Source organism: Eubalaena glacialis, chromosome 13 (assembly GCF_028564815.1).
Source record: "Eubalaena glacialis isolate mEubGla1 chromosome 13, mEubGla1.1.hap2.+ XY, whole genome shotgun sequence".
Classification (NCBI taxonomy): Eukaryota; Metazoa; Chordata; class Mammalia; order Artiodactyla; family Balaenidae; genus Eubalaena; species Eubalaena glacialis.
Window position 1 is genome coordinate 31,576,765 of NC_083728.1, and position 18,230 is coordinate 31,594,994.

At 41.3% G+C, this 18,230-nt stretch overlaps 1 protein-coding gene across 1 annotated transcript in view; it reads right to left on the reverse strand.

Moving 5' to 3' along the window:
• Positions 1–739: 739 nt before the first annotated feature.
• RNF24 (ring finger protein 24) overlaps positions 740–18,230 on the reverse strand; it is a 145,443-nt gene continuing 127,952 nt past the window's right edge. Inside the window, exons 4-6 of the mRNA XM_061208116.1 lie at positions 17,204–17,245; positions 5,690–5,769; positions 740–4,920 (exon numbers count right to left, since the gene is read on the reverse strand). Coding sequence (XP_061064099.1) covers positions 4,782–4,920; positions 5,690–5,769; positions 17,204–17,245 — 261 coding nt within the window. The 3' untranslated portion in view covers positions 740–4,781. The remainder of the gene's footprint in view (positions 4,921–5,689; positions 5,770–17,203; positions 17,246–18,230) is intronic.

The window sequence follows — 18,230 nt, forward strand, 5'->3', positions numbered from 1 at the left end:
ACTTGAAACTGGATTGGGGGGCTGGGGCACGGCTGCAGCCTGTCCAGGCTCCTGCAAAAGCTGCTGGCCTGTGCTGTTGCTTTTTGCTATGGAGCCTGCTCTTGAGTGTCCTGCAACAGACTCAGAAAGATAGGCTGGAAACTGGTTGTGCTGTCTTGTTATTTGGGCATCAGTGGTTAGGGTCAGGGAGGGATTGTAGTTTGATTGGGATAGCAAACTAGAATTTCATCATGCTGCACTCAGTGGAAAATATGCCTTATTCAAAAGGAATGTGATTATAGAAACATCCCCCAATTCTGGGCTCACCTTTTACAGATATTCTGACTTATGGGATGGTTCTTCCACATGACTAGGAATGTTCCTTGAATATACTTGTCTGGTATTACACAAGTAAAAAAGAAAAAAAATTATACACATACACACAGTTGATTCTTGAACAATATAGGTTTGAAGTGAGCAGGTCTACTTACACGTGGATTTTTTTCAATAAATACATTCTACACGATCCAAAGTTGGTTGAATCCTTGGATGCTGAACTGCGGATATGGAGGGCTGACTGTAAAGTTATGCACAGGCTGTACAGGGGGTCAGCGCCCCTAACCTGTGTTGTTCAAGGGTCAACTGTGTGTGTGTGTGTGTGTGTGTGTGTGTGTATATATATATATATATATATATATATATATATATATATACACACACACACACACATACACCTCATGCACATGTACATGTGTGTGTACTTGTACATGTATAAATAATCTCTGGAAGAATCCACAAGGAACTAATAGTGGGTGCTCAAGGGGTGAGAAACTTGGCTTGCTTGGAGGTCAGGGATGCAAGGAAGACTTAACTGTTTATGATTCGTGAACCACTTGAAGGGATTACCTATTCAAAAAATTAAGGAATATTCAGCACTGAGCAACCATGTTGGGGAGCACCGTGGGCAAAGGTAAATGGAAGTGACTAAGGAAGATCAAAAGGGGAAAGGGAAGGGAGCCAGGCAAACTGGGACCCAGGGGGAGAGCCCCTACATCTCAGGAGGCTCTCTGCTGAGGTTGTTTCTACCGGGACAACAGAGGAGCCCCATGTGGCCAGCATGATGATGTCACCTAGTAGCACCAGCCCCCATGACCCTAGGCCTGCCTGCTGGGCTCTAGACATGGTGGCCAATTCCCCACAAGAGCTGGTGGGGACACCCTTACTACAATCCCTGGGTGGGCGGATAAGGAAACAGGCTTTGGGAGGCTAACTTGCAGGAAGGCACGTGGCTAGTGAGTGGCAAGGGGGTGATTCAAATCAAGCTGAGCACCTTTTCTCTCCAGAGCTCTGGGGATGCCTCCCTGTGTGCATTTCATAATTCCCAGAAAACCTCTCAGAAAAACAGTTGCTACAGTCGTTCAGGGTAGCTTAGCAGAATGGGACGAGGCCATGAAGATGATAGGCTTTGGAATGGGTAATGTAGAAAGGAACAGGGCGTGAGGTCATTCGTTTGATGGATTTGAGGGGCTAGGCACTGGGGAAAGGATCTTTGTCAAGAACAGGGTATTTGGCAATGGTGTGAGGTCCCCTGTATCCCTCAGCCCAGACTTCCCCATGGGCCACCTGCTCTCATCTGGCCATTACTGTCTTGTCCTGTTCCTTGGCTAGGGCCTTAACTACTAGGGATAGGCCTAACCAAATCACTGTGGCAAAGAAAAGCAGCAGATGACAACTAGCATGTTAGGCCTACTCAACCAGGAATCAAGTCAGGCTGGTTTTGTTCCCTGTTCCTAAAGCCAGCTGAATTCAGCTGTACCCCTAGTAACAACTTGATAATGATTCACCTGCCCATAGAGTCCAGTTGAGGCTGAGTTTTGCTCCACTAACCCATAGCACGCAACACCCAATCTCTGAGTTGCTTAAGACACATTAAGATGAAGTTAAAAAATCACGTTACCTGCCAGTGGCCCAAAAGCAGACCAGAGTCCTCACGTGTCTACAGATTAACAAAAGGTCAACAACTCATGGAGATAGATTTGGACAGGGCAGCCTCACTGGTCTCACTGTGAGGTGTGAGCTTGATCAAAGAGTATTAAGGGATCCTTGTTCTTTAAAAATAATTTTTTTTGAATGGAGATTTGACCTTGTCCTTCACATAAAACTGTGATTTTAATCAGAATTAAAGGAAGACATAAACCCTGGCCGTCCTCAGTTACAGCAGTGCAGCACAGGGACGTTCTGGAGGAGGACCCAGATGTGGGGAGCAAACACATTCACATTGTGTTGCTAAGAGTAATAACTACTGCAGGTGACACTGGCCATGCTGCAATAGAAGGACACCAAGCCAAGAAAGGGAAGATGACTACAAGCAGAGTGAACACTCTTAACCACTCCAGTGTCAAGCCCCACCTTAGTAGAAGAGCTGGGTTTTTAAAAGCCCTGCACATTCACAAGTGTTGAGGTCATGGTGTAAAGCAGACCCATGATGGTGCCTAGTGGGGAGCGCACAGCACTCTCAAGCTTTCCTCTAATGGATGGGCTTTGAACATCTGGTCCAACTGGCCTTTAGCTGTGGCACTGTGAGATGAATTAATTTGCTTCCCTACAAATACAGGGACTTCGTGAGGCTGTCTCCTTGGTACTGATGCACTGAAAGGCTATAATCCTACAAAAGCTGTGAGATGAAATTATTTGCAGTATAGAACACAAGAATTCCTCCTTTGAAGGGAAAAATTCTATTTCCTATTGGAACCCCATAACTAAGAGGTGACATTTGTCCCAAAGCCACTATGTGAAAATGGTGAGTGTTGGCTATTAATGAGGCTAGTCCAAAGCAAGCCTATTTCTAACACTGGTCATTGAAAACATTTCACTATAAACTGGGTGCTTTGCAGCATTCAACTCTATTGTGCTACAAAATAGAGAATGCAGAAACAGAGGGTGAAAGTAGGAGTGTACAAATAGTTCTTTTCATGGGTGCCAGACAGACTAAGGCTTTCATATAAAAATATTCCCTTGCCCTGTTTAAAGAAGCAGTCTAGTTAGCATACCACGAATAGGTCACATGTAGGGTACAGCCAATTCTGACCAACTGGATTTGTAATTTCCCAAACTGGATTCTGCCCAGCACTTTTCTAGGCTAATGGGAATTTTCCTCCTCATCTGATCCCAGCCACCTGAGCCAAGGACAGGTTCCCTCGCCCATTCTAAGACGGTAGAGGCTGGATTCCAAGAAAATTCCTGGAGACATGCCATGAACAGAGTAGCAAAGTTTCCTCCACTCTCTCCATATCATGCAGGCTGTATTTCCAATGAGAAACTTCCCCCACTCACACTTGTGGGATGGAGCAGAGAGGCAAAGCTGTTGATGAGGAGTCCCACCCCTATGATGGAGGGAGGTGGAGAGCAGGGCTGTGGAAGAGAACTTTCTATCGGACCCAGTGCTGCTTCACATAGCTAACATAAAATAGTCATGAATCCTGCTGGACTCTGAGTCATTTCTAGAAAAGTTGGGCAGAAAGAGCCAAAGAGCAGCATGCATTTCTCCCCTATAAAGACACTTTCAATTAGTTATCCAAGTCCAAATACTGAAGCATGCACCAATGGTGAATAGCCTTGCAGGAGCTTCCTGAAACTATTCACAATTTCTAGCGTTTCCCTGGCTTCAGAATTACATAGGGATCTTATTTGGGATACTTTTTAAATTGTTAAGTCAACGATGGGCATTTTCTTTTGAGTAGAAAGAGAGATAGGGCAAGAGAGGGAAGAGAACAGAGAGAAGGATGGGCAGAAGCAAGGGGGTTAGCATCCTTCTGTCAGCTCAGCAGGGCCAGGAGGACTGGCCGTTATCAGTAAGATGCTCCTCTTTGGAGCCATGTGAGGGGCTTACAGCAGCTTCCTACTGAGGCAGTGGGCCAAGACCAGCAGGTACGCTGGAACCACACTGCATATGTGGGAATGTGGGCAGCACCCTGAGGCCCCCAGGTCATACAGGGACAGCATGGGCTCAGAGGCCCACCCCCTGCTGGGGCTCCTGATGGCGGCTTGGCTGTGCCTCACTGGTGAGTAGGAGGGGAAATAAGAGGAAATGGCTTTTGACCAGACCTTTCCAAGCACATCTAATGTTTTTAGCTTAGATGATTTGATAAGCAAGTGTTGTGAACTTGAGGCAGGACCAGTGGTGACGGGTACTGCTGCTTTTTTGTAACCAAAGCCCTTAGGTTCCAAGATGGCCTTATCAAAGGGACATAACGTGAAAAACCTTGTTGGCACTGCCTCCGGCACTGCAGCCGGTTGTGCTTGGGCTGAGGTAACCACTGTTTTCACTTGGCTCAGGGGCTGCCAGGAGGGTTTGCTGCTGCAAAGGCATGCACGGTCTGCATAGAAGCTCATGTGTCCACAGGGTCGGGGTTGGGGTGGCTTTAAAGACCTGCCCTCAGTTCCCTTCTCTAACACTTGTGTTTATCATCCCTTCTGCTTGATAAAGATTCACCTTGACATGGAGATAAGTGTCTGGGAGACAGAGTGCAATGGAGTTAGCAAGAGACCCTCATGAGGTTTCTTGAACCAAACCCGCAGGCTCATCTACTCCTCTTCTCTTGGCATGGGGTAGTGCAGAGTACTTTGGTTGTCACAAGACCCAGAAGTCTCGGTTCCCAGCCTAGTTGGCCCAAGAGTTCTTCATTAGACAAAGGAAGCGGCAGCTGGTGCCCCAGGTAGAGCAGCCAACACAGAGACTGCTTGTGTTCCTCCTGGCTCCACGCAGACATTGGCTCCTGCAACAGTTTGATCCTTGTGATGAGCTATACAATGTTCTCTGCCCCGGGGAGGGGGCCCTGTGGGGGTCCACGGTCCTGCTTACTATGCAACTGGGCCAGCTGCAGAACTGGCATGTTGCACAGTGGACATACTTTGCGAACCTCCAGCCACTTAATAAGGCACCTGCAGAACGAGACACCACAAGAAGGAAGATGTCAGTCCCATGCTCGTGGCACCCCCTGCCCACATGCCTCACATGTTGAACATATCTGTTGCTCAGAGGTGGGGCCTGGAGTGAACAGCCAGGTCCCGAAGAGTTCTACCACTGGGTGGAGAATGCATTTCACCCTCTGGAGGAACCAGAGACTCCAGTTTTCCAAGAAGCTACAGTCAGTATGCTATACCCTCAGTCATCCATGACTTCTTAAAGAATGAAGTACATTGAAGAGGGTGGTGGGAAGGAGGAGAAATGAAGTTTTCTAATAGAAATACAAAACACATAAAATTGCAAGAGAAGGGGGAATATTAAATATGTCTGTAGGAAGTGGGAGGAGATGGTCCCACACTACTATTTACATTCAGACGTATTTATTTTGATTTAAAATAACTATGGTTTTGATTAAAATAAGTTTTTAGGAAAGGAAACTCTCATTGGAAAGTTCCAGTAAAACAGCTCTTTATATCCTGGGCTCCAAGGAGGTGTGGGCTTGTCTGGCGCTCTGACTTAAGTCCTGCCTTGGTATTCACGTTCCACCACCCTGATCCCTCCTAATGTCACACACACATAGACACACACACACAAAAAACAGCCTGTAGGGCGCTTTCAGCTTTCTGCATTATAAACCAATCATGAAGCCATCAAACTTGTCTGGCACTGCTCCAAGCCTACAAGTGAGTTGGTCAATGTGCCTCAAACTCAGGTCCTCTTAAATAATTCCACACCAATACTCACTTTCTGTGGAAGGCATGCTTACATGGACAAATCCCCAACTCATCTCGAGGCTTGAAGTCTTCTAGGCACACTGCACAGAGCTGAAAGACAGATTCACAGATGAGGCAAAGTATCTGCTAAGGACTCTCCCAGGCCGATGTAAAGTGCAGGCCCCCGAGGCCCAGCCATTTGAAGGGACTTCCAATGTCCCACAACTCTACAAGTGAAAGAAACAGGCTCGAATGGGCAAGGTCTTCTGAAGAAGAATCTCCTGCTCTTCCTGTCACGTGTCTTCAAGATGGAGGGCAGATGGGAGAAGACAGAAAGCAAGAGGCAGGTTCCTTTACTTCAGTCCATCAGAAGAGTCTGACTTAGGTTTATTCTCACCAGATAGACTGAGCATAATGTAATTTTCTGTGCTATGCCAAGGGGCTGACTTTCTGCAGGGAATACTCTGCCTGCTCAGCAGCAGGGCCCCTGAAGGGACTGCTTGCACCCTGGGGCAGGCCCTGGGGCTCTCCTTTCTCCAGTGTTCATAACGTGGAAACTATAAACCATGGCATAGCCTTCAGTAGTATGCTTCTTGCAGTTCCTGGGGCCCCTTACTTTGGCACTGTTTTTCTGTCAGTGTCTGTCTTTGTCTTACAAAATGTTGTTATTCAAGAGTCACTGAATTTAACCTTATGAAAATGTGCAGATGGGGCAGGCTTGCTCTGACAGGTGGCTAGGCTCCACTGCTTGGAAAGAAGCCTTCTTCAAAGCCAGATGCTGGGTTCCAACCACTACTTCTTGGGCACTTACCAGTGCCCAGGGACACCAAGTATCATCCAATGTACTCACTTTACAAATGGGGAAACAGAAACTCAGAGCAGTAACCATGTTGCCTGAGGCCATGCTGTTGGTGAGTGGCCAGGTCTGGCTGGGGACCCAGGTCTGTTACACTTTAGTCTGCCCAAAGCTTGAACTCCTCCCTGCTTGCTTCCCTGTCCATCTCCAGGGATCCTGGTTCAACCATCACCATTTCTTGTCCAGACTGCTGACCTGCCTCCCTGTCACCTGTTTCTTAACCTATAACACGTAACCCAGTATTCTTAGGTTATGTGACAGGACACGTGGCTCTTGGTGTCCTGTGGCCAGTGCTGTGGCTGTTGGTCTTCCAACACCCTTCTCCAGGGAGCTCTCAGGGCCTTGTGTATATAGCAGACAAGATCTTCACAGGAGGAGGAGAATGGATAACTGTCTTATCAGATTTGGCATTACTGCTGAGATAGCAGGAGAGCAGGGAGGAAGGCAGGACAGATGGCTGGCCTTGGCTTGGACACCCAAGCTGTGTGACTTCTGCCATCATGATGCCTCTCAAGCTCTGTTGCTTCATCTGTAGAGTGAGGATACTACATACCCCCAACCCCCTGCCTGGGACTGTCATCAGCTCAGGTTGGGGGCAGGCCTGAGGAGGCAGTAAGGCAGTCTACCAATACCAGTTTTTTTCACATTTAAATTTAGTGATGGGAGTACTATTTTCAAGCCCATTTTTGTTTTATGGAGGAAGGTTAAGAACAAGCTGTGGGTAAAGATGAGAAACTAGCAGTTCCAGCCTTGGGATGATCTTTTTTGGGCTTCTGCTTCCCATCTGTAAAGGGGGAATGATGTTCCCACCTCCTACACTGTGTGAAAAGGTCCTCTGGCCTTAATCCAGCTTCCCTCCCAGCATAGCCTTCTCAAACAGGGTGAGGACTGCTGGCTCTGCCCTGTAGAGATTCAGCGCTGATCCTACCAAAGGGCAAGACATTGCTTTGATTATTTTTCCAGAATCCAAAATTAGATTTGTAGCCTTTTCAAATGGAGTTTACTATTAATGGCTATTATGTCCTTCTTAAAAAATTCTAAAACCACAGTCACCTGAAAAAAAAAACAAGATAAATTCTGACATGTTAAGCACTAAAGTTGACCAAAAGCCAAGGGCAATCATGAAGAGAAAAGCCTGAGATCTGACTTCTTAGAAGTTCCCTCAAGGGTCAAACTAATTTTACAAATTTACAGATCATATTTTGCAAATGAGCTTTAGTTTCCAGTGTTTCAACAAGATTGTTTCTCTCATTCCTTTTTAAAAATGGAGATATATAATTCACACATCATAATATTCACCCCTGTAAAGTATACAATTCAGCAGTTTTTCATATATTCACAGAGTTGTGCAACCATCGTACTATCTAATTCCAGAACATTTTTATCACCTGCCTCCAAAAGCCCATGTCCATAAGCAGTCACCCCCCATTCCACCTTCTCCCCTGGCAACCACTAATCAACTTCCTGTCATGATGGATTTGTTTATTCTGGTCATTTCAAAATGGAATGGAATCATGTAATGGTATCATACAACATGTGGCCTTTTGTGTCTGTCTCCTTTCACTTAGAAAGATACCTTCAAAGTTCATTCATGCTGTAGCATGAATCAATACTTCATTCATTTTTGTGGCAAAATAGTATTCCGTTATATGAATATACCACATTTATTTATCCATTCATCTGTTGATGGCCACTTGGGTTGTTTATACCTTTTGGCTATTGTGAATAATCTTGCTCTAAACATTGGTGCACAAGTATCTGTTAAGAGTTTTCATTTCTCTTGGGTATATATCTAGGAGTAGAATTTCTGGGTCATATGGTAGCTCTATGTTTAACTTTTTGAGGAACTACTAAACTGTTTTCCAAAGTGGCCAAACCATTTCACATTCTCACCAGCAGTGTATGAGGGCTCCAATTTCTCCATATCTTCAGGTTATTATTATTGTCTGTCTCTTTGATTATATCCATCCTAGATGGTATGAAGTGACATCTCATTGGGGGTTTGATTTGCATTTCCCTAATGACTAACAATGTGCTTACTGGCCACTTGTATACCTTCTTTGGAGAAACGTCTTTTCAAATTCTTTGCCCGTTTTTTAGTTGGGTAATTTTTCTTTTTATTATTGAGTTGTGAGACTTCTCTATATATACTAGACACAAATCCCTTATCAGATAGCCAACTGATTTTGACAAAGGTGCAAAAGCATTTCAATGGCAGAAGGACAGACTTTGCAACAAATGGTGTTGGAGCAATGGGACATCCATAGGCACCAAGCAACCAAAAAAAATTGGTGAACTGGATTTCATCAAATTAAAAAAATTCTGCTCTGCAAAAGATCCTGTTAGGATAAAAAGACTGGGACAAAGTATTTGCAGATCTTTTTATTTTGTAGGCTTTTTATTATTGAGTTGTAAGAGTTCTCTATGTATTCTGGATACCAAACTCTTATCAGATATAAGATTTGCAAATATTTTCTCCCTGTGGTTTGTCTCTTTACTTTCTTTTTTTTTTTTCAATGTCTTTAAAAAAAATATATTTTATTTATTTGGCTGCATCGGGTTTTAGTTGTGGCACGCGGGATCTTTCATTGTGGTTCGCGGGCTTCTCTCTCTAGTTGCGGCATGCAGGCTCCAGAGCGCACAGGCTCAGTAGTTGCAGCGTGTAGGCTCTCTAGTTGTGGCGTGTGGGCTTAGTTGCCCCGTTACATGTGGGATCTTAGTTTTCCCACCAGGGATCGAACCCGCATCCCCTGCATTGGAAGGCAGATTCTTAACCACTGGACCACCAGGGAAATCCCTGTCTCTTTACTTTCTTGATAATGTCCTTTGATGCACGAAAGTTTTAAGTTCTGATGAAGTTCGATTTATCTAGTTTTTTCTTTGGCTGCTTGTGCTTTTAGGTGTTGTATATAGGAAATCATTGTCTAATCCAAAGCCACGAAGATATATATTTATGTTTACTTCTAAGAGTTTTGTTATTTTAGTTGTTACATTTAGGTCTTTGATTCATTTTTGAGTTCCGTTGTGTATGGTGTGAAGCAGGGCTCCAATTTCATTCTTTTTTGTGTGGTTATCTAGTTATCCCAGCGCCATTTGTTGAATAGACTACTCTTTTCCTATTGGATGTCTTGGCACCCTTGTTGAAAATCAATTGACCATAAATGTATGGTTTTATTTCTGAACTCTCATTTCTATTCCATTGATCTGTATGTCTGTCCATCCGCCAGTATCACACTGTCTTAAATACTGTAGCTTTGCAGTAAGTTCTGATATTGGGAGGTGTGAATCCTCCAATCCTCTCCTTTTTTAAGACTGTGTTTGGCCATTCAGGGTCTCCTGCATTTCCATGTGAATTTTAAATTCTGCTTGTTAATTTCTACAAAAAAAAGAAAGGGCAGCTGTGATTTTGACAGGAGTTGTGTTGATTTTGTAAATATTTGGGGGGAATACTGCTATATTAACAATAGTAAGTCTTCCAAACCATGAACAAAGGATGTCTTTCCATTCATTTAGGTCTTCTATAATATCTTTCAATGATGTTTTATAATTTTTCAGTGTACAAGTCTGAGCTTCTTTTGTTAAATTTATGCCTAGGAATCTTGTTCTTTTTGATGCTATTGTAATTGGAATTGCTTTCTTAATTTCATTTTCAGATTGTTCATTGCCACTGCCTAGAAATACAGCTGATTTTATTTATTTATTTATTTACTTTATTTATTTATTTTATTTTTGGCTGCATCGGGTCTCAGTTGCGGCACACGGGATCTTTGTTGAGGCATGTGGGATCTTTCGTTGCAGCGCGCGGGCTTCTCTCTAGCTGTGGCCTGCGGGTTTTCTCTTCTCTAGCTGTGGCACGCAGGCTCCAGGGCGCGTGGGCTCTGTAGTTTGCCGCATGCAGGCTCTCTAGTTGAGGTGTGTGAGCTCAGTAGTTGTGGCGTGGGGCTTAGTTACCCCGCGGCATGTGGGATCTTAGTTCCCTGACCAGGGATTGAACCCGCGTCCCCTGCATTGGAAGGCAGATTCTTTACCACTGGACCACCAGGGATGTCCCTACAGCTGATTTTTGTATATTGATCTTTATCCTGGAAATTTATTGAACTCATTTATCTCGTGATTTTTGGTGGATTCTTTAGGGGTTTCTGTGTTTACAAAATCATGTCTACAAATACAGCTTTACTTCTTTCTTTCCAATCTGGATACCTTTGATTACTTTTTCTTGCCTAACTGCTCTGCCTAGACCCCTCCAGTACAATGTTGAATAAAAGTGATAAGAGTAGGCATCCTTGTCTTGTTTCCCCTTAGGAGGAAAAGCTTTCAGCCTTTCATTAAGTATGATGTTAGTTGTGGGTTTTTCATAGAAATCTTTATGAAGTTGCAGAAGTTCCCTTCTGCTCCTAGTTTATTGAGTATTATCATAAAAGAATGTTGAATTTTGTCAAATGCTTTTTCTGCATCTATTGAGGTGGTCATGTGTTCTCCCTACCCCTTTATTCTGTCAATAGGGGGTATTACACTGACTCATTTTCCCTTGTTGAACCAACCTTGTATTCCTGGGATAAATTCCATTTAGTTATGATATATAATCCTTTTTATATGCTGCTGAATTTGGTTTGTTAGTATTTTGTTGAGGATTTTTACAACTATATTCATAAGGAATATTGGTTTGGAGTTTTCTTTTTTTATGATGTCATTGACTGGTCTTGATATTAGGGCAATACTGGCCTCACAGAATGAGGATAGGAAACATTCCCATCACTCTTCATTTTTTGAAATCAAAGAATAGATCCTATCAGCCCTGTCAGAAACAGGGCTAGGACATACATTTACTGATTGGTCAGTCTATAGATACTTGAGTTTATTTGTTTTACATATTATTGATGGCATCTGCAGAGAACAAAAGGAAGCCGGTTCACGGCATTTCAAAGTAATTTTTTGCAGCTTGAGGAACAACAGAAGCTTCAAGTTTGTGGGTGCAGTAGGGGCATCATAATGTGAAGGCTCCAGACTCAGAAAGATAGGGTCACCTTCTTTCTCCACACTCAGAAGCTAGAGGACATGCCCATTTTCCTCAACTTTCTTAAACCTCAATTTTTACAAAAGCAAAATAAGGAATAATACTTACCTCACCTAAATTTTTTAAAGTGTCAGTTCCCTTGCTCCTAAGGTAAATTATATGAAGAAACAGACATCTTGGTAATTTTGCCACCTTGTATACATGATTCCATTTTCTTTACACTGAGATAATACCCATAAATAAAACAAATTTCAAGGGAAAAATGGCTTTTAGTGACCATAGCATATATACTGGAAAGAAGCCTAATTTTCTAGTATTCACAGAGTGCATGATCCCTAAAATGACCAAGAAGGAAGGATTTGACAATTTTCAAGGGGTTGACACAGTCTATAAATTTACCTCAAAATGCAAGCTAGGGAGTGGAGAGTCATGTGGGGAAGACAATGTCACACAATGAAAATGACCCACAGCTCAGGGAATTTAGCCAAAATGATTTTCTTTTAAATATACAATCATTCTTTGATGGTGGTAGTGAACACTAATATACCTTTCCTTGAATAGTTACGAGGATAATCATATCTTTTGCAAAGGCAGCATTCCCAGTTCAGACGTGTCATTTAAGGTTGGAATCTTTAAAAGCTATGAAAGCACTCTAAACATGGCTGTGCTGCTCAGGAAAGATCTGACTTTCTTATTCCAAACTGAAGTGCAGTGGGCCGTCCGTTCCATGGCCCTCATGTGTTCGTGTGCTCAGCGCTTTACTGTCCTTGCCTCACTGGCTTATGACTTTCTTTCCTGTGGGACCAGTGCTCCTTGAGGGCAGGGAGGGACTATACTTTGCCCACTCAATCTCTAGGGTCCTGTATACTGTCAGCTCCCTATACATGCTTTGGGGTTTTTTTTTAAACTATTTTTGTAAAACAATTTTTACAATTTAAACTGAGGGACGAAACTCAGTTGGGCTCTAAGTATTTATATTATAATTTAAAAATTAATTTGAGTAATGTGATTTATAAGAAGAATGATCAGTAATCCTAGAAAGACTGAGAGGGTTTACATCTCCTCCTACATAAGAAAGGGATGTGGCAAAACTTGTACCACCAGACCCCCTCCTCACTGGACCAAAGGGAAGGGAATGAGCTTGTGGGGAGGTGAGGAGAAGGAAAAGATGTTCCTAACTTCATTTTACACAGGGGGGCAACTCCAATGGGGTTACCTTCCTACAGTCTCTTCTTGTGGAAAGTAGGGTAGAGCAGGGCCATAGCATGTCTGCCACATGACTCCTCACCCACTCTCTGCCTGATCCAGGAAAACTGACCTAAAGATGACTTTTCCTGGTCCTTGTGTAGCTAGGATCCCACCTGCTGCTGAGATGCAGGAGGGAGCAGGTTCTCCTTTCCTTTCTGTATGTATAGGCAATATCACCCTGACAGAAGAGGGGATGGACCCAAACATGTTCAAATTTAGAAGCTATATGGATGGCTGTATCACTGTACTGTACTGTAGACGTGGGCTCAGGGTTCTGATTGGCCCACATGGCCACAGCAGGTGGACGAGGCCTTCTCTGGGAGAGTGGCAGGATAGAAAGAATACAGTACAGAAAAAATATTTGAAGAATAATGGCCAAAAACTTCCCAAGCTTGGCGAAAGACAAACCTACATATTTGTGAAGCTGAGTAAACCCCAAACAGGAAAAATCCAAAGAAATCCATGCTGAGACATATCATAATCAAATTGCTGAAAACTAAAGACATAGAAAAAAATCTTGAAAGCAGCCAGAGAAAAATGACACATTATGGATAGGAGATCGATGATTCGAATGACTATGAATTTCTCATCAGAAACCATGGAGGTCAGAAGGAGCGGCACAACATTTTAAAAGTGCTGAAGGAAAAGAAATAACCCAGGAATAAAGGTGAAATAAAGACATTCTCAGATGAAGGCAAACTAATAGAATTCATAGCCAGCAGATCTGCTCTAAAAGAATTGCTAAAGGAGGTTCATCACATAGAAGGAAAATGACATAAGAAGGAAACTTGGAACACTGGGAATTAAGAGCAACAGAAACGGTAAATATCCGGATAAATATAACAAACTATTTGTCCCCTCCTGAATTCTTTAAAATATATCTGATGGTTAAAAGTAAAAAATGTAACATTGTCTGATGCCATTTTTAATGTATAAAGGTGTAATATGACACTTACTGTATAAAGGAGTAAAAGTAAAGGGATCTATATGGTGATAAGGTTTCTGCATTACAAATGAAGTGCTAAAAAATTGATTCTAGGTATTTATTTTGTAATCCCTAAGTAACCACTAGAAAATTATACAAAAAGATAAAATCACGATAGATAAAATACTAAAAATGTTCAAATAACACAAAAGAAGGTAGGAGGAAACAGAGGAATAAGAAAGAGGGGGAAAAGCGGAAGATAAATAGTAAAAGAGTAGACCTAATTTCAAACACATCAATAATTGCATTGAACATAAATGGTCTAAACACATCAATTAAAAGACAGGTTGGCAGGGTGGATTAAAAAACATGACCTAACTATATGCTGTCTATAAAAACACTCACTTCAAATATAAAGACATAATGTGTTTACAGATTAGAAAACTCAACATGGTAAAGATATCAGTTTTCCCCTGATTTATATATTTAATGCAATACTAATCAAGATCCCAGCAGGATTTTTGTTGTTGTTGTTTATGTGTGTACAGATAGACAAGCTGCTGTTAAAATTTACATGGAAGAGCAAAGGAACCAGACTAGCTAAAACTGTTTTGGAAAAGAAGAATAAAGTTGGAGGAATCATATTACCTGATTTTAAGACTTGCTATAAAAATACAGTAATCAAGACTGTGGTATTGGTGAAGGGACACAGGCACAGAAATCAATGGAACAGAATAGAGAATCCAGAAATAGACTCACAAAAAATGGCCATTTGATTTTTGATAAAGGTGCAAAAGAAATTTAGTGGAGAAAGCAACCATTCACCATAACCAGAGCTGGGGACACTGGTGAACAAATCAAAGACTAAACGCAAATGACAAGCAGATCACAGACTAATGTCAAGGCTCTCAGGCTTCTCTTAAAAAAAAAACCAGATCTGGCAATAGCTGGCAATAGCCTATATTCCTCTATGGTAACAATTAGCTAGAGCTGAGTGCTGACAACTTCTTTAACACAGGACCTTGCATGCCCCAGTGTGTCACAGCTTCCATGGCACCTTTCTGTTTCTCTTGATACCAAGACTCCATTAGATGCAATTTATTTATTTATTTTTGTTTTTTTTTTTATAACTTTTGGCCACACCGTGTGGCATGTGGGATCATCCACAGATTCAAACGAACACAGACCGTGTAATAGTGTAGTATTCACTATTGAAAAAAAATCTGCGTGTAAGTGGACCCATGCAGTTCAAACCCATGTTGTTCAAGGGTCAACTGTACTTTTTAGATTTTTTTTGCCACATGGCTTGTGGGATCTTAGTTCCCTGATCAGGGATTGAACCCGGGCCCTCGGCAGTGACAGCACGGAGTCCTAACCACTGGACCTCCAGGGAATTCCTCAACTGTATTTTTAAAATAATATATTAACTTACTTTCCTTCTTTAAAATTAAGAACATTATATATTAAATTAACATCCCTTTTGACCAACTTCCCCTAATCTTTTCCCTCTTCTCTCCTCCTCTGTGTGATCATTATGCATCCTTTTCAAACACTATGCAGTATGCATATAAATCCATGAAAAATGTGTTTATCTTAGTTTACATACATGATATAAACATTTATATCATTTTGCAACTTGCTTTTTCAAGATCCCGTTAGAGATCTATCTAGGTTGACGTGTTTATAGATGGAGCTTGTTCCTTAATTTTGCCTGCCGTATAGTACCTCACTGTATGAATCACTGTATCAGGTTTCCTTCTTTTCCTCCCTCCCTCCCTCTCTTGATGGATAATCTTCCAGTGTATCATGTTTCATTTATTTGTTACACTACTGGTGGACATTTAGCTTGTCTCCGATTTTCCACTATTATAATTATTCACTAATAACATTATTCATATTGAAATTCCATGTGCTTACACAGGAACAAGCTATGTATCACTGTATAATTAGGCTACAGGAATGCACACGCACAAGGAAGTTTGACAAAATAGTTTCAACACAAAGAAGTGCATCCAAAAAGGACCAAACTGTGAAAAGTACATGACTGGCCTGCGGAAACAAGTTGTAGAGCAAGGTTAGGTTTTCTTAGGTACAGCGAAACTGGAATTAGTGGGTGCGGTTGGGATACTAACTCTGATATGTAATGATGCAACACAATTCACTTATTCAGGATAAAGATTCTAAACTAATGGGTCAGATGAATAAGGAAGACTTCTATTCCTGACAAACATGGTTATTCAGTATTGTTAATGTATGTCAGAATTTGATCTTTTCATTTATGGTCATCAAAAAGACTCCAAACAGAAGAGGATCACTTTCTATTACTGTTTTGGGAAAAATTTTTAAATCAAACAGTATTTGATGCTTGAGTTTAATCCAAGGTTAGTTCTGAAATGCTGTACCATATCAACTCTTTGATAAAAAATATGCAGAAAGAGCAAAGGAGGGACTTCCCTGGTGGCAGAGTGGTTAAGACTCTGAGCTCCCAATGCAGGGGGCCTGGGTTTGATCCCTGGTCAGGGAACTAGATCTCACATGCATGCCGCAACTAAGGAGCCCGCCTGCCGCAACTAAGACCCAGTGCAACCAACCAAATAAATAAATAAATATTTTTAAAAAAGAGCAAAGGAGCAGTAGATGATTTCAAAGTGTTCAACAATAATATAAATCATTATTTTTTTATTATTATTCAAATAATTTCACAAATTAACTCTCTTTGAAGAGACTGGTAATGTAGCTTCACCACAGTTATGCTATATAAAACATAGATATTACAATGTGTAGCTTTTCAAGTCCTTGCTTTAAACACCAATTAAAAAACTCAGAAAGGGTGGAAGAGAAAGGGCCCTAAAATTAAAAATAAAAACTCTGAACATCTGAAATCAGTGGCAAGACAAGGAATAAAATAAACAAGAATTACTATAGACTATGTGTCTTAAGGTGCATAGCAGGATACCCACACACTTCTGTATTTAGCTTAGAAAGCATAACAATATAGTGAACACCCCAACCACGCAACCTCATCACTAGACAAGTCCAAGAGTTCATATCTCTCCCTATATGTTCTTCCCTATTCCATCCCTCTGTCTCACCTCCCCAAACCCCCACCTTCATGAAGTAATCACTGCCTTGTTTGTGCCATTGGTAAGAAAGGACTTCTGGGAACATTTTCAAGAGTGAAATTAGTGCAAATTCATCTTGAGTAGAAAAACTTGTTTATATCTATCTCCTACTCGTATAGCATGGACAGCAAGCAGCATCCCTGCTGCTATGAAATCTTACACTGGCACCATCCCTATTAAAAATGAGTTATTTTACACTTTTATAAGTCTTCACGAAATTGATTTTTATGTGACCTCACCATCAAATATTCTATTAAGCTGATCAAAATAAGCCCAATTTTTTTTAGCTTCTGAAAATACAGATGTTTAAGCATACCACAGCATACCACTTCTGTTAGAATATACTCAAGAACAGATTAAAATACTTATAGGCAACTTACCTCATGTAAATTCAGTTCTTTTACTTTTTCTTTTACTATAACCTGTAAGACAAAAAAAGTATGCTTTTATGCCCATTTAAATCTGTAATTTAAAAGATTTCTCATTATTCTTACAAATATTTTTCTTTTCTGTATATAGCTCATTTCACCTCATATTCAGTATTAGAGAGAATCTCTTACAGTTTGAGATAGAACATTTTAGCAACATTCTTTTAACTTGAGCAATGGTGCAGTATTCTCCTGAAAAGCAATTTTAAAATCTCTTTGAGAATAGATTAAATTTCAGGAGAAGAAATTAACACATGCCTATCTGAAGTATGTGCTAATATGGGGGGAAAGTAAATGAGATTGCTTGCCTCATGATTTGGTAAAACACAGTATTGACTCATGGGACAGACTGGTAATTTATAAAAGACTGAAAAGTAAGGTCAATCTTAATTTTGGAAGCTTTGCTTATTATTATACATCACTATTCTCAGAAAACTTTAGCTCTATCCAGAATTATGTAAATGGGTTTAAAACTCATCCAGGTGCTGTCCCTAACCTGACTTTGTGGTGACTGGATATCAGTTAAAAAGAATGCAAAATGACAAGAGGGCAGATGACTATTTAAAAAGAACATCTCTAAACAAATAGGACCTTATCAAGCTTAAAAGCTTCTGCACAGCAAAGGAAACCATAAACAAAATGAAAAGACAACTTAAGGACTGGGAGAAAATATCTGCAAATGATGCCACTGACAAGGGCTTAATTTCCAAATATACAAACAGCTCATACAACTCAATAACAAAAAACAAACAACCCAATTGAAAAATGGGCAGCAGACCTAAATAGACAGTTCTCCAAAGAAGACATACAGATGGGCAACAGGCATATGAAAAGATGCTCAACATCACTAATTATCAGAGAAATGAAAATCAAAACTACAATGAGGTATCACCTCCCACCAGTCAGAATGGTCATCATTAAAAAGTCTACAGATAACAAATGCTGGCGAGGGTGTGGAGAAAAGGGAACCCTCCTACGC